The sequence below is a fragment of the Corylus avellana genome, chromosome ca7 (assembly GCF_901000735.1).
Source record: "Corylus avellana chromosome ca7, CavTom2PMs-1.0".
Lineage (NCBI taxonomy): Eukaryota > Viridiplantae > Streptophyta > Magnoliopsida > Fagales > Betulaceae > Corylus > Corylus avellana.
In genome coordinates this window covers 26836808-26853660 of record NC_081547.1, presented here as the reverse complement: position 1 = coordinate 26853660, position 16853 = coordinate 26836808, and the positions used below count along the sequence as shown (strand labels likewise).

At 34.7% G+C, this 16853-nt stretch overlaps 3 protein-coding genes across 3 annotated transcripts; 2 read left to right on the top strand and 1 right to left on the bottom strand.

The window, feature by feature from the left end:
- Positions 1 to 2377: 2377 nt before the first annotated feature.
- LOC132188461 (uncharacterized) lies at positions 2378 to 3779 on the top strand. The gene is made up of 2 exons (XM_059602914.1): positions 2378 to 3148; positions 3287 to 3779. The coding sequence occupies exons 1-2, from the start codon at positions 2531 to 2533 to the stop codon at positions 3395 to 3397; spliced, it is 729 nt and encodes a 242-aa protein (XP_059458897.1). The 5' UTR covers positions 2378 to 2530; the 3' UTR covers positions 3398 to 3779.
- Positions 3780 to 7896: 4117 nt separating this feature from the next.
- Positions 7897 to 9096, top strand: LOC132188602 (uncharacterized). The gene is made up of 2 exons (XM_059603110.1): positions 7897 to 8569; positions 8815 to 9096. Exons 1-2 carry the CDS (start codon positions 7943 to 7945, stop codon positions 8950 to 8952), a joined length of 765 nt encoding a protein of 254 aa, XP_059459093.1. The 5' UTR covers positions 7897 to 7942; the 3' UTR covers positions 8953 to 9096.
- A 1494-nt stretch (positions 9097 to 10590) lies between these two features.
- Positions 10591 to 12233, bottom strand: LOC132188078 (uncharacterized). The gene is made up of 3 exons (XM_059602488.1): positions 11845 to 12233; positions 11546 to 11714; positions 10591 to 10671 (listed from the first exon to the last, which is right to left on the bottom strand). The coding sequence occupies exons 1-3, from the start codon at positions 12231 to 12233 to the stop codon at positions 10591 to 10593; spliced, it is 639 nt and encodes a 212-aa protein (XP_059458471.1).
- Positions 12234 to 16853: the final 4620 nt, after the last annotated feature.

Genomic DNA, 16853 nt, shown 5'->3' with positions numbered 1-16853 from the left:
AAATTAGTTCTGAGGATTTTTTTTTTTTTTCTTGTAAGATAAATTTTAATTTCATTCATAAATAATCAAGAGCATAAAAACTCTTACAATTATAGAGCATAACGCTCTAAAATTCATAACCGAATCTAAAAGATTACATGTCATAGAGGTCAAAAACATACAAATCTTACATTAAAATTTTATGACGTTTATATCCGCTAACTCATGCCCAATCTTTAGCTTATAGAATAGATTTGTCCGGTACAGATTCAAGTCAGGACATAAGTAGCCATTCTCCAAGCATATGCAAAAGCATCACGCCAAAACTAGTCATTCTTGACCCGAAAGGCCAAAAAATTATTCACGCCAAAACTGGTCTTTTTAACTTATAATAAATGTCAAGTGTTTTGGTTCATCTCTTGTAACATGTTTAGGTTTATCATAAATCAATGTTTGAGTTCCTGGGCTAGTAGATGGATAAGAAATAACTGTTAAAAATGTTAAATAAAATATCTACTAAAATGTTAAAAGGATACTTTACATTTATTAGAGTGAATTCGAAAATATTTCCTCTAATTTTGAAGAAATTTCCTTTTCTTTTCTTTTTTTTCTTTTTTCTTTTTTTAATTTTTTTAATTTTTTGCGGGAATAATTCCATGAATTTTACCATTACTTAACTCAAATAAGCAATTGATACACATGATACGTAACCACCATAAAATATATAATATTCTCTTTTTAGATTCAAATAGGATTTATTATAATATTAAGGGTTAAATACTTTTTTGACCAATGTCGTTTAACAATTTTATTTTTTGTCCCATTCGGTTTCGTTTTGTATTGTACCTCAATAATTGTTAAAAATGAAAATGATACATCCGTCTAAATTTTGTCCAAAAATTAACGGAAATCTACGTCAGCACGATTAAAAAATTGACATATGTCCATATAAATAATTAAAAATTAAAAATTAAAATGATTAAAAACATTAAAAAATTAAATAAAATAATAATAATATATAATTAAATAAAATGGAAATGGATGGCTGGAGCCACCCTTGGCCGATATGGGGGTGGCCGAAACCACTCCCATTTGGCTTGGGTGGTTTCACCAATTAAAAGAAATATATATAGGGTTGACCCTTGGAGGTGGCCGAACCACTCCTAAGGGCCATAAGGGTTGTTTGCCCACCCCTAGACCAACCGTTCTAGGGTGGCCGAAACCACTTCAAGCCAAACGAGGGTGGCTGAACTACCCCCAAAGCTGTTGGGGCTGGTCTCGTCCACCTCAAGAGTCCTTAACCACCCCCAACCTGTGGGTGGCTGTTCACCCATTAAGGCAAAATGAGAGTGGCCAGCCCACCTTTTTTGCAAATTTTGTTTTTAAAATTTTAATTTAATTTAATGTTTTTAATCATTTTAATTTTGAAAAAAAATTATTTTTATTTTTAATTAAGTATATGGATACATGTCAATTTTTAAAAGTGCTGACGTCAATTTTCGTCAATTTTTGAATCGAATTTAGACAGAGATACTATTTTCGTTTTTAACCATTATTATTATTATTATTATTATTTTGACATGTCCACACAAAAGAAGGAGGAGGGATTCGAACTAATAACCTCCGCTTCATTAAACGTGATTTACAATCGATTAAGCTATTTCTTAAAAACAGTTTTTAACTATTATTAACATACCATTTATGATACAAAAAGGAAATCGAATGAGAAATAAAACTATTAAACCACATTAGACAAAATAGTATTTAAACCTAATGTTAAAGAAATTATTACTAGTGTGATGGGGCCCAGCTATTTGTTCTTTTGTATTTTGGTTGTTCTCGGGGAAAGTTTGGGTTTCCATTTGAATTTGGAGACAACTCCTATTTGTACTTGGTGTGTTGTCCTACTCATTGCTACGTTAGATTCCTCTGATACCGTCCTTTTTTTGAAAAGAAAAATGTTGGGCTTTACCCCCCCCTAAAAAAAAAAAAAAAAGAGTTTATGAAATAATAGAGTACAATTTAATTGATTTCTTTTTTTCTAAAAAAAAAAAAATTTGAATTTATCGCTCCTTATAGCATTTCGTATTTCTATTGAGCTCTTTAAATTTGATTTTTCTAAAAAAATTTAAAAAAAGTCATTTAATAAACTTTCTATTTTATTTCAAATTTAACTATAATTAACGAGTCTCTCCAAATATTAAAAATTATTTTATTTTTTCAAACTTATATATTTATTTTCTTTCTCTCTTATCTATCAAGAACAAATAAGAAATTTGATATTTAGATTGTTTTAAAAGTAACTCTCCTCATTTAAAAAAGTAAAAATATAACTTTTATTTGATCTCGGTCAATAATGATGCTCTTTTACTCATGGAAAGTGAAAAAAAAAGCAGCACCCATCTTCCCAAACTCAGCCGCAGCAGCACTCTCTTTCCCAGGCTACAGTCACTCTGTTTCTCAAACAAGTCTTTTGCAACCAACTATCTTTTAGTTTTGGTATCCAGATCAGAAAATTACATCTGGGTCTTAAATCTTCGTAGGACCTAAAATGGCAGCCACCAAGATAAGCCTGAAGCTTTTCATAGATAAAAAGAGCGAAATTGTGCTATTTGCTGAGGCGAGCAAGGAATTTGTTGATTTCCTCTTCAACGTTTTCACTCTGCCCTTCGGAAATATCACCAGAATCCTAAAAGACAAAGGCATGGGTGGCTGCTTGCCAAGCCTCTTCAATAGCATTGAAAATCTCAGCGACGCTTACTTTCTGCCAGACCAACCCAAAGAATTTGTGTTGAATCCCGTAGTAGCCGTTCCCGGTCCTAAAGTCCCTCTCCTCCTCCCACAGGTTGAGTCTTATAAATCAAGGGAATCGAGTCGTTTTTGTGGTTCTTGCGGCAACTTTCAGATCGAGGAAAAGTTAAATTACAACACCAGACTTTGTGCCTCCTGCAGTACTGCTTCAGTGACGACTCGTTTTCCTGAGGGTTTCGCAAGCCCGGCATCTTCGAGTGATGAAGGTTACGTAAAAGGGATGGTTATATACATGGTGATGGATGATCTGGAGGTGAAGCCAATGGTCAACATCTCTTTCGTCACTCTGCTTACCCAATTTAATATTCAGGATGTAGGGAATATTGAGGAGAAAGTTGTCCAATTAGGCATTAATGAGGTATATATATATATATGGAATTCATCCCTTGCTTTCTGTGTATTATTACAACTCTGAAACTTTTATTTTTTATTTTTAAATACTGGTGTTTTTGGAAGCAGCTTTTGGGATTTAAGATTTACGGTGACTATTTTTCAGGGAGTGAAATTGCTTAAGGCTTCTCTCCGTTCAAAGACGGTTTTGACTGATGTTTTTCTTCGGGCTGAGAACCTTGCAACTGAGGTTTCAATTAAAGATGAAGGTGTATAAGCGGGTCAATGAAGGCAGTGTAAATTCGTATGTTGAAGATATTAATACGAATTCCACAAAAAAAAAAAAAAAAAAAAAAAAAATTCTATTTGATTCTGATAATAATTCGGTGGGAGCAACTTTTTGACGACAAGTTCTATCTGCCATGATTTCAGTGGTGTTTCTATCTTCTTCTCAATCACCTTTTTTTGATGGTTGATGATCTTTCGAGCTATCATGCTTCTGCCAATTTCCTGTTTAGAATAGGGTTGATGATATTATATGGATGGCTGTTTTGGGATTATTTATAAATCAATTTCCTGATTTATATTTATTGTTTCGGCACTCTTCTTTTACTTCTGAGTTTGTACGTTATTGAGAAGCCACGTCTTTTAAATTTTTGTTCCAGTGTAACTATCTTCTCTTTAAATATAATGGAATATTGTACTTACAAAAAAACAAAAAAAGTCTGCAAGCAAACTATGTATATATATTTTACTTTTTCTCTTTTGTTTCACTCTGGCTTCCATGCTATTATGTATCTATTAATTTAATTAATAGTTAAGATTTAATTTTAAAGTTGATTTACTTTTAAAAAATTTTAGTAAAAAAAAAATTAAAGAGAAATATTGAGAGATTCAATTTTAACCGTTGATTAAATTACAGTATACATAGACCAGATCCTAAAAAAGTTCGTCTAAAAAAAATATATTCATCAGATAATTTTTTCTGCAACCCATCATGTATTGATCAGATTTCAAATTAGATATGATTCATGAAGATTAAAAGAAAAAGAAACAACAAATAGAAAGAAACTATTGTAGGTTTAATTATTGTTCTTTGAAAATAGTCTTTTTTTGCTAAGGTCACAAAAGTAAATTGATTTCAAAGAAGTGAAAACAATTTTACTTGGGAACGCGACACTAGCCAGCCCCTACAGAGGTAAGGGAAATGATATCCTGCAACGCAATGGACTCCACGTTTGCTGCAGTCGCGGGAATGGGCTGAGAAGATTGATTGGGCTTGGGTGAGTAATCCACATAAGGGGATGACTTACCCTAGCCCAATGTTTTCAGCCCTGACCCATAAAAAGAAAGGTACATCTATAGATGGCGAGGATGTTCGTTAGGGGTGGTGGATCCTAGGTGGTGTTGGTGGTTCTTTGGCAACAAGCATGCGGTGGTTCTTCAACGGTGTACGGTGGATGTGGGCTCACGGCGTACGGTTGTTACCCCATTGTCACACGGTACTTTCCATCCTGTTGTGTGGCTGATTCGTCGAATGAGAAGAGCAGCACAGTGGCAGAAGGACATTGAGGAAAATTTTGAGAAAATTTAGTAGAATGAGTTATCCATGCTAGTTTTGAATTTTATTTTTATTTTTAATAAAAAGGTGATTGACATGATGTGGTTGACTGGACCACGCCAAGTCAAACTCGTTGGATAGAATTATGTTATGTAGCACTTCTTCTTTAGGAGTGACCAAACCATTTCGTTGTGGCAAAAAAAGAAAAACTTGAGGGGTTGGCTTGGTAATGGGTTGGCTTGAACATTGCATTCTGCTTTTTTTTTAAAAAAAAAATTGTAGTCACATATCCATATAATGAATTGATCAACTTCTTTGAAGGTGGGGACCGATTTATTTATTTTCGCTTACCTTAAATATATAATAAGGTATAGTTTAATGATTAGGATTAAGTTATCATATGTCATAGTTTAATTATTAGGATTAAGTTATCATATGCCATAGTTTAATTATTGAACTTTATCGTCCACAATGAGTAATTCAATCAGCTAGGAATTATACCTCATGAAGTAGAGGTCACTAGTTTGAATCCCGCTTCCCCTATCTTTTGCGAACATGTCAAAAAAAAAAAAAAAAAGAGATTGAACTTTATATCTTTTTATACAAGAGTGACTTCTACCATTATTTATCACAATATCAACTTTTGTGCGGTCATGACAAAAATCAAGGGTTTTGTGCCCACTATTTAGAGGTCAACACATTAGATTGGTACAAAAAAAATCATATGTTCGTAAAACACGGGATTAAATCCCAACACAACCACTTAGCCGCCACCTACCACTGCCACCCAGATCTCTTAGTCTCACCCACCACCCACGCCAAGACGCCACCTCCCAATTGAACCCTGCCACCATGCCGAATCTCACACTCTCTCTCTAACCGTAGATCTAATCCCACCACAACCACCAAAGATGCAAGCACAGCCCACCCATGCCGGAATCTCTGAGAATCATCGCTCAGAACTACCCGAGAGAGAGAGCCTAAGAGAGAGGGAGAGAGACACTAGCTTAGGAGGTGGGGTTCAGCGGGCGGCAGCGACGTCTGGCGTGGCTGGTGGTGATTGTGTTAGGAGGGTTTTTTTTTAAGAATAAAAAAAGGGTGGATTAAATCATGTGTTTTCTTAACATGTGTTTTTTTGTTTTGTTTCAAGCTGATGTGTTAATTTCTGAATGGTGAACATAAAAGTCTTGGTTTGTGCTAAGACCGTATTGAAGTTATTCCCTACTCATCACATTGAAAGAGTATAAAGAAAAAGAGTTCTTAATACATCTAATGGCTTATTTGAGATTGTTTTTAGAGAGCTTAAAAAGTATTTTTAGTACTTAAAAAGTTGTGCCAAACAAAAGTTGACATGTTTTTTAAAAAATTTCTATTTTACTTTAAAAATGGCCAAAAAATACTTTAAATTTAAAAATTATATTTCTTAAACACAATCGCAATATATTCTCTAAATCGACCTAATTCGATTAGCTTAGACCTTTTTTTCATTTTTTTGAGTACTTTATGTTTGTCTCCCTCAATAACTAATTCGTTTCTACCATGTTAAAGCTAAAATGCGAGAAACATGTCGTACGAACCCTCATGGCCGACAAAGGTAAAGCGATTGCACCAGGTCGAAGAAATTCATGACCGTGAACTACTAGCTGTTGCTTTTCCGTGAAAAGCGACTTCCATATAGCCACTCAAAACTCTAAATCAAAAGCTATTATATATCTTTTACTTTTCTGTTTCCTTTTCTTTTCTTTTTTTTTTTTTAAAAAAAAAAATTAAAAAATAATAATAGTAATAATAATTTATCACATGTAAGTAAGCTTGTCCTTTTTGACAAAAAAAAAAATAAAATTCCTCAATTTCTTTTGATAAATGATAAAATTTATTTATTTTTTAATCATCTTTATAGTAAATGGATAAAGTTACTATTAATTTTGTGTGGAGTTCACATGAGCTTACAAATTTAATGATTAATCTATTAAATTTGTAGAATGAAATAAGACATCTTCACTTTGACTTAAATTACAATATACATGTTATTAAAACTAGAGCATCGAAGCTAAATCCCACTTTATTACACCTATTTTCATAATCTTTTAAGTGGTTTTTAAAATTATTATTAAATTTGTGATAAAATTTTATTAAATTTTAATTTAATGATAATATTGAGAGAATAAAATGAGTTTAGTAAAATGAGAGTAGACCTTGGCAAATCAATGGCGTTTACGTCATAGGACCTACACAATTTACGGAACATCACTTTTATTTAGCGTATCTTTTTTTTTTTTTACTCTTTACTCTTTTACTTTTTATTCTTATTCTTTTTCTTTTTGTCTCTATCTAATTAACAATTTCACGTTAAAGCTACAAGCTAGTTCTTGCTTTTCCTTAAAGGGCCATTTCCGGATAACGTCTCAATAAAGCATAAGGTATTATATGTCATAGCTAGTTTAAATATTGATCTTTATCATCTTCTTTTAAACTCATAAATTTGGCATATGACAGTGAATTGATTAATTTGTTGAAAAACTGCATTGATCAAGTAATTTCATAAAGAAAATTCATATGAATCTTTCGTTACCTATACACCAGTTCAAGGTTATAACTTATAACATGCAAAATTTGAAGCAGATAATACATTCTAGGAATCAAAATCACATGATTATCATATTTCAAGTATTTGAGAATAGAATTATGTACATAGCTTTACGCTAATGAGACTTTCATCATGAACTTATCCATGTCGGTGATTTCATGCATATCATCATGCGTTTCTTTCTTTTCTTTTTTTTATTACTTCCAATTGGAATTGTGCACACTTTCCAATTGGCATTTCAATTGAAATTAAAATTATCTTTTGATAATGAATTCTATTGAAAAATATTCAATTAATTATATTTAAAGAGTATTTTTGTCTACTAAAAAATAAAAAGACAAAAATTAAAGAAATTTAATAGTTCCTTGCAAAAAGAATTTAGCTTAATAAGTGTTGAAAAAGGAATCTACAGCACGTGTTAGTAAATTTCTCAATAGTCCAAAATTGAACTTTATTCTCTCTCATTCTCATTAAAAAAAGAAAAAAAAAAAAAGGTAAAATTAAATCTCCACGTTAGCTTCAGCCAGAATGCAAAGGGCAGCAAATGAAGGCACTTCCAGAATCCAAGAATGAATTCCAGATACCCTAACCTAACGACTATAAAAAAGGGTCACAGCCAAGCCAATAGACGGCACTAACTGGACTGAATCCAATTTAGCATTGAAAGACCAAAAATGGCAGAAACAAAGGTAAGCCTGAAGCTTTTGATAGAGCAGAAGAGCCAACGAGTACTGTTTGCTGAAGCAGACAAGTCATTTGTTGATTTACTCTTCAGCATTTTCACTCTGCCGTTAGGAACTGTGACAAGGCTCCTACGAAAGCAAAACATGGCAGGTTGCTTGCGTAGCCTGTACAAGAGCATTGAGAATCTGAGTGATATTTACATTCAGCCGGACCAAGACAAAAACTTTCTGCTAAGCCCAAAAGTAGCCAATATTTCTGGTGCTAAAGTCCCTCTCCTCTTGGCAAGCGTTGAGCAGTCGGGCACAGACAGGAAAATTTATGGGTGTGGTGGCTACAACAACTGTCAGTACGTGGCTAATGACCCGAGAGCAATTTGTCCTTCGTGCAGGAATGAAATGGCCACCGAGCAAAGTTATGTAGATTACCCACCGAAGGATACTAACGCATCCTCCTCTAGTGAGGGGGGTTACGTGAAAGGGGTGATCACATACATGGTGATGGATGATCTGGAGGTGAAGCCTATGTCAACCATCTCTTCTATCTCTTTACTTACCAAGTTTAATGTCAGGGACCTTGGAGCCGTTGAGGAGAAAGTGGTGGATTTGGGCATGCATGAGGTATATAAAGCAGTTTTCCCTTTCTTTCTCTGCATTACAACTATATATATATCAAATGCTTCTTTTACTTCCTGTTATCTAATGCCTCTTCTGCTGAAGTTTTTTTTTTTTGTTGAACATTGAACAATTTTGTTTTGGGTAGTTTTTGGCTTTAATATATAGTGGGCGGTTTCTGCAGGGTCGCTTTTTTTATTTTTCTATTACCCATGATGACTATATTGTTGCTTTGTGTGGTTGGTTGTTAGATTCTGAGTTTGCTGGAAGCTTCTTTGCAATCGAAGACTGTTCTGACCGATATCTTTCTTCGAAACAATACTGACAAGGAGGAGAAGATTGTTCTGACCCATGTCATCCTTCAAAATGATACCGACAAGGACGAGTAATTCAGTAATTCAGGTTGTGGGCAAAAAGATCCAAATGAAGTTACTGTTGCTTCTAATTACTCTTTTAATTTCAAGATGCAAGAACTCTATGTAATAATTGGTTCAAAAAGTGTTAATTGTGAGATTGGTATTTTGGCGTTTTTATTGCAACAATGTTTCTCAAGTTCTGTTATATGAACTTGTATGTTTCATGTTAATCAAGTCTTGTTTGCTAGTATGATTTTTATTTGTTTCATGTTAATAATTAAACTTCTGCAAAATTATAACCTTGTAGTACTATTGCTAATAGTAACAATTACAATCGTTTAATTTATTATTCCACTCGTATTGATTGACTGCATTAGTCAGATTCCAAATAAGATTTAAAGATACAAAAATGAGAAATATGGTAGCTCGACCACTCATTTTGTTTTTGTTTTTAAATATATGGATATATTAATTTTTTTTTTTAAAAAAAAAAAAATTTAATGTGAGTAATATGTGTTCTAATATGATTAGAGCTAACGTGTAAAGTTTAATAAAATGATTTGCTAATTTATTTGATGGTAGGGATCAATTTAATTTTTTTCTCTCCTTTTTTTTTTTTTCCTCTAATTTTCTCTCCTTATATATATAAAATACATAATATTCCGGTTTTTCAACTTCTCTAATGATAAAGACTATTTTTTTTTCTTATCTTTAAAAGTGATTAATTACTTTTTTTTTTTGACACATATCCCCCTCAAACTAAAACCAAATGACAATGTTCCCTCAAAACTACTAGTCAATTATCATTTTACCCCTTAAAGCCAGCATAAAGGCAAAAATGACCTCAAAATATTCTTAATAAGACAAAAATATATTTATAAATTCGAAAAAAAAAAAATGAAAAAAAGGGGAATCACCCCCATTTGACCAAATGGTTTTGAATCAAGAAAAGCTCACAAATTTTCTTGTATTTGGCTTTGAAATTCGGTAAACAGCCATGAGAATAAGGAAAATTTCATCATAATTAATCTGGTTTAGGGATTATTAATGATACATTATATGTTTTGATAATGATTTATACTATGTATGAATTTCATGCTAAAAGCAGGGTTGAGTGTGCCAATCTTGCTAAAAGCATTCGATCCTTAAAAGCACAATCTGGACTTTAGGGGAAATGGATCCTTTCCATTTCAAATGAAATGGAGAGGATTCTTTTGCGACTTTAGGGGTTAATGCAAGGCGATAATATGCCAAAATGAAAGGTAATAAGAAAACAAAAGTAAAGTAAATAAACCAAATAAGCAACCCAAATTTTATGTTTATAGTAAAGTGAAATATTTTAAAGAAAATGATTAATATATATGTGATGATGTGAGTATACGATTTGTTTGAGTTATAGAATAGTTTTATGAAAAAGAGATTTTTTATTTATTTATTTTAAGAAAGATATGTTTAAGAGGTTTATGAAAGCTGTTTTCAAAGATATGTCACAAACAAAACAAAACACACTGCCGCACCAGATTTGACTAAAATGGAACATATAAAGCAACTCCTAATTAGCAATTTCAAAGATAATATTTTAGAAAAATAATCCCACAGGGTTCTTGCACCTAGCTAGAAATTAGAAGACCAATACAATGCAATACACGCTTCTTTTCATTTTCCTGGCAGTTAACGATCTGGATTGGTTCGAAGGAGGACATCAGTCAGAACCGTCTTTGATTGCAGAGAAGCTTTGAACAAGTTCAAACCCTAGCAACACACCAGACAAAGGAGCAAACTAGTTATTATACTGAATGATTAGAGTGGCATTAAAGTAATATTCCACTACTCTCCTCTATTATTTATTTATTTATTTTTTAAAAAATACACTTTATTTCTCCGAAGTATCACTATTTTGACATTTATACCTTAAAAGTTTATAAACTAACACTAGAACCCACAAACTACGTAACCATGCCATCTAATATCCTACATTAATTTTTTCTGCCTTTTTGGATGAAACTTATGTCATGTGCGTCACACATGACATTTTCACCCCAAAATGTCATGGAGTAAAGTGTATTTCCCCTAAATTTTGTGGGGGGCTAATGACGCCAACTCATCTTTACACCTAATAAAAAAAATTAAAAAGTAACAAAAAAATAAAGGAAAATAAACTTAGAAAAATGGTGGCTATAGCTAGCTAGACCACAAGCCCAACTACCCTTGAAGACGTTTATGGACGGCCCCCCAAAAATTCTCAAGTGGTGGTTATGCCACCCACAAAATGTTAGGGGATGATTGAGCCACCCCAAAAACTCCTATAGAGTAGCTAGGCCACAAGCAGAGGTTAGGAAGTGGCCCAAACCACTAAAAAAAAGAGCTTTAAGGTGGCAGGACCCCACCCCTAGGTGGAGGAGATGGGAGGCTCTCCGCCACATTTATTTTTTATGGTTTATATATATGGTTTTCCACTTGTTCTATCCAGTTTATATTTTATTTTTTTATTATGATAATGAAAAGATTGGTTTTCCACTTGTTCTACCCAGTTTATCATTCGATGTTCACTACCAAAAAAAAAAAAAAAAAAAAGAGGCAGCAAAAGAAGCATTTCATATTTGAAATCAAGGGGTGAGTGGCATACCTCATCCATGCCCAAATTGACTACTTTCTTCTCAATATCCCCTGCTGCCTTCACATTGAACTCTCTAAGCAGAGTGAAACTGGAGTCGGTGGACATGGGCTTCACCTCCAGATCATCCATCACCATGTACGAAACCATCCCTTTCACGTAACCTACCTCTCTAGAGATACTGTTCATGAAATCTTTGCACGAAGAACATGAATATATATTTCCCCTTCTTATATTCGATTTCGTGGATTCGATTGGCGCTGCAACCACTGTTATGGCACATATTTTTTGTTTTTTTCCTGCATGTAAACAACTCATCGTTTGGCAAGAGGAGAGGGGCTTTAAGACCAGGAATGACTACTCTGGGCTTTAACAGGAAATCTTTGTTCTGGTCAGGCTGAAAGCAAGCAACGCTCAGATTTTCAACGCTCTTGTAGAGGCTTGGCAAGCAGCCTACCGTGCCTTCCTCTTTCAGGAGCATAGTGACTGTTCCCACGGGCAGACTGAAAATGGTGAAGAGAAAATCAACAAATTCCTTTTCTGCTTCAGCAAAGAGAACTCGTTGCTTCTTTTTGTCTACCACAAGTTTCAGGCTTACAGCGCTTACTTTAGTTCGAGTGGTGAAGGTTACGTGAAAGGGATGGTTACGTACATGGTGATGGATAATCTGGAGGTGAAGCCCACGGACCACGGTCAACATCTCTTTCGTCACTCTGCTTACCCAATTTAATGTTGAGGATGTAGGGGATATTGAGGAGAAAGTGGTCCAATTAGGCATAAATGCGGTATGGAATTCTACCCTTGCTTTCTGTACTTGTATTATTACAACTCTGAAACCCTTTTTTTTTTCTTCATTTTGGTGAACTTTGAACATTAGATCACTCGTTAAATTAAGTTTATAGAGACTTAAACCATGAATACAGATCTTTTTGGAAGCAGTTTGTGGGAATTAATGTCATAGCAGATATCACCTAAAACAAGGCATAGGATAGCTAGGTAGGCTATTGCTCATTGGTTTGGATAGGCCCTTCGTCTTCAATAGCTAGATTATTAATTTTATTGTTTACATTTGTTTATCGAATATATTTTGTTTTTACCCTAAGATCATTCACATCTAGTTCAACAAAATAGCTAAAATGGTATTTTGTTGAGCCATGTAGCTAAAAAACTATCACACCCGGCTCAACAAAATACCCAACCATCTGTTGAGGAGCTACAGTGCTCAGCAAATTTGTTGAGCAGTTTAGCTCAACATTGCATGTCATATATAATAAAAAATTCATCAATTCTTTCTCCGGTAATTAAAAAATGATTTTATCTTTCTTGAATGCTTGAGGTTGAGTGCTTTATATTGAAAAAAGAATAAAGAAATAATAGAAAAATAATATTTAAATGATAGAGAAAAAATATTTAAATAAACTAATAAAAATTAAAATGATGAGCCAGATGTGGGTGCTTTAAGAAAGTGAATAACTAAAATAGAAAAATGTAGTCATTTTAGCCAAACATTTGATGAGCCGGATGTGAATGTTCTAAGCTATATATTATATATCATGATTGACGATAGGCTATTTAAGATTTACAGTTTGCTTGACTATAATAACTATATATTTTGATCATTTGTCTTGTTTGTTGCTAGGGAGTGCAATTGGTCAAGGCTTCTCTTTAATCAAAGACTGTTTTGACTGATGTCTTTCTTCAAGTGAAAACCGCTGCAACTGAGGTGTCAATTAAAGATGAACGTGTCTAACGGGGCGAATGAAGGCAGTGTTGCATATTATATTTTTCTTTTAACTTCTAGGTGTTAGAACTGTATGTGATTATTTATCTATAAAAGTATCTGTGGGATTGCTAGTTATGTTTTGTTTTAGTTGCGATCATGTTTCTTTTTGTCCTTGTCGTGACCAACTTGTAGATCGAATTCAATGTTAACATTGTGCGGCATGAAATTTGCTTTGTTAGTTTTTTGTCTCTGAATTTGCATTATTTATCTTTATCAAATTTATAGTAAGCTTCTGTATGGTTTATCCCCAGGACACTCTCGATTTTCGATCACTTGTTTACCGAGGTGTTTGATGTTTAAAAGTGAGGAGAAATTTGGTTGTACTTAGACAATCCTTGGCCTAGTAGGTGCCACACTAACATGATAACTGCCCACCAATGAGGGTAGAGGAGGTGCAACCGATGCATAATTTTGGTTCGGCTGAGAGTCTGAGACCAATCTGAACCTGATGGTGCCACATGCTATTTCGTATCTTGAAGATAATAACGCAAACTCAGAAACAAAATATTTTTGTTTGATATAGATAAGGGCACTTGGCACTGATTAGAGTAGTTTGGAGAAATTCTGAGGGGAGCTTCAATCGTAACTCCTTGACAACAAATTCTGCGATGATTTTGGTAGTGCCTCTCTTCTCGATCAATCAATTTCTTGTAGTTGTTGTTACCTATCGTTGATTAGAATAGGGTTGAATGCCGGTCTTTTGAGCGTCATGCCTTTGCCTGTGTTTTATTATCACTGATCTCTTGACAATCAATTAATTTTTTTTTTTTGTTAAATCACGTAATTTATTCTGCAACCCATCATGTATTGAGATGTGAAGATTAAAAGAAAAGGAAACTAAAATGAGGAAGAAGTCTATTGTAGGTTTGATTATTGTTGTTTGAAAATAGTCTCTCTTTTTTTCTTTTTTCTTTTACCCCTAAGATCAAATAAGATGGCCAAATCACCATATGGTTCGCACACCCACATACCAGCTAAACTAGGTGATCGGCCCAATTTAAGAGGATATTGCAAATTGGATAATCCATTATTAGTTTGAAAGAAGTATGCCTACCTCTTATAATTTTTAATGGACACAAACTTCCTCTAAACTGGTTTGAAGAAAATTCTCCCGATTCAATTTAGTAATCGACAAATGCCCTTTATCAAGTGAGATGCACATCCATTTTTTAATATAATTAAAAAACTGCTTTCACCGTCAACTTTTATTTTACTCTAACGTAATTAACTGCTCTTCTAACACTCAAAACTCACAAAGCAGTCTAAGGTCTCTTTCCCTCAGCCGTTCATCTCCCTTCTCAGTTTTCTCTCTCAGACACGGTCTGAAAAGTTGCAGCTGGAGCTGGACATGTATCATCGTGATGGCAATAGAATAAAAAATAAAGGTAACAACACCTGGAGAATCCAAATCAACCTCAATCTCTGATCAGAAGCAATCCAATAAGAGTCAGCATAGTTGTGAAAAGCAGTACAACAATGAGTGCTCTCAAGATCATTTCACTCGATAGAAATAATCCTAGTAAAACTCATGTACCCATGTAATCGTGACAGGTTAGAATTAAACCTGTAATCAGAATTGTTGTTGTCTCTGTTTTTATCGCGAGTGTTTGCAACACTAGATACATCGGATTGTGCATTCTGCTGCGAGAAGTGACACTAGCTAGATACATTGTATTGTCCAAAGGGTTCTTGTTTTCTCAATTATACGGTACACACAGAAGGCTCCTCTGTTTTCCCAGCACAGAGCAACACCTTATCAAACATATAGCTTACTCTTGGACAATGGACTCCCTTTATAAGTTTGAGTGAGAATGAATTTTAGCCCATGCATTTACGTTTGATTCTATTGCCATCATTCCAATACGATTTTTAGATCGTGTTTGAGAGAGAGAGAGAGAGGAGATGAACGGCACATCACTCCAATACGTTTTTCCGGCCGTGTGAAAGTTGTTGAACGGCTGCGGAAGAGAGACGGTTGGAGTACTGTTCTGTGCCTTTGGGTGGTAGAAGATGAGTTAACCGATCATTAATATTTATTGCGCACAAACTCCAATTGGCTCAATTGCTTCAAGTAGTTATTGCTACGCATCAACAATTATTAGTGAATGCTCGGTGCCCAAAATTGGAATGGTTTTTTCCATTGAGAAAATCAACGGCCCGTTGCAGCAAAATGTTTATTTGACTGTTCCGAGTCCCGTAGGTTCATGAATGGTGACTGCAAATGCAAAGGGTAACAAAAGAAGTCCCTTCCAATAGTGAATTCCATATAGCGGTCTAACCGCACTATAAAAAGGGTAACAGCCAAGCCAACAAAGGGCACTTACGGGATCCTCTTTAGCGTTGACATTATACCTAAAATGGCTGCAAAAAAGGTAAGCCTGAAGCTTTTGATAGACTACAAGAGTCATCGAGTGCTCTTTGCTGAAGCGGACAAGAAATTTGTTGATTTTCTCTTTAGCATTTTCACTCTGCCGGTCGGAACTGTGACTAGGCTCCTACAAAAGCAGAGCATGGCAGGCTGCTTGGGTAGCCTGTACAAGAGTATTGAGAATCTGAGTGATATTTACATTCAGCCAGACCAAGACAAAAACTTTCTACTAAACCCAAAAGTGGCCATTTCTGGCGCTAAAGTCCCTCTCCTCTTGCCAAGCATTGAGAATCTGAGTGATATTTACATTCAGCTAGACCAAGACAAAAAGTATCTGGTAAACCCAAAAGTGGCCAATGTTTCTGGTGCTAAACTCCCTCTCCTCTTGCCAAGCGTTGAGCACTCTTACACAGACACGAAATTTTATAGGTGTGGCGGCTACAACAACTGTAAGTACGTTGCTAATGACCGGAGAGCAATTTGTCCTTCGTGCAGGAGTTCAATGACCACCGAGCTAACACACGTAGACCCACCAAGTGATATCAACGCATTTGAAGAAGTAGTCATTTCTAGAGCTAAAGTCCCGATCCTCATGCCAAGCGTTGAGCGGTCATATACAGGTGGGAAAGTTTGTAAAAAATCTTGCAAACGCAAGGGAGGTTCTAGGTCTTGCACGAGGAGTACGATCTCGTCCGAAGTCCCCATAGCAATGAACAGCGAGGTAATAAGTTACGTAGAGTACCACCCACCAAGGGATATCAAGGCATCCTCCTCTGGTGAGGGAGGTTACGTGAAAGGGTTGATTACTTACATTGTCATGGATGACCTTGACATGAAGCCCATGTCCACCATCTCTGCTATCACTTTACTTACCAAATTAAATATCACGGATGTAGGAGCTGTTGAGGAGAAGGTTGTCGATTTCGGTATGGATGAGGTATAGTAGTCATTCCTTGCTTTCTATGCATTCCAACATTTTTTTTTTCTTCGTTTGGTGGGATATTGTAGCGTAACTGTTATTAATATTACACATGATGACTATTTTGGTCCCTTGCTAGGGTGTGAGATTGCTGGGGGCTTCTTTGCAATCGAAGACTGTTCTGACCGATGTCTTTCTACCCAATAATGGAAATCATACTGTTAATGAGGAGTACAAAATTCAAGATGTT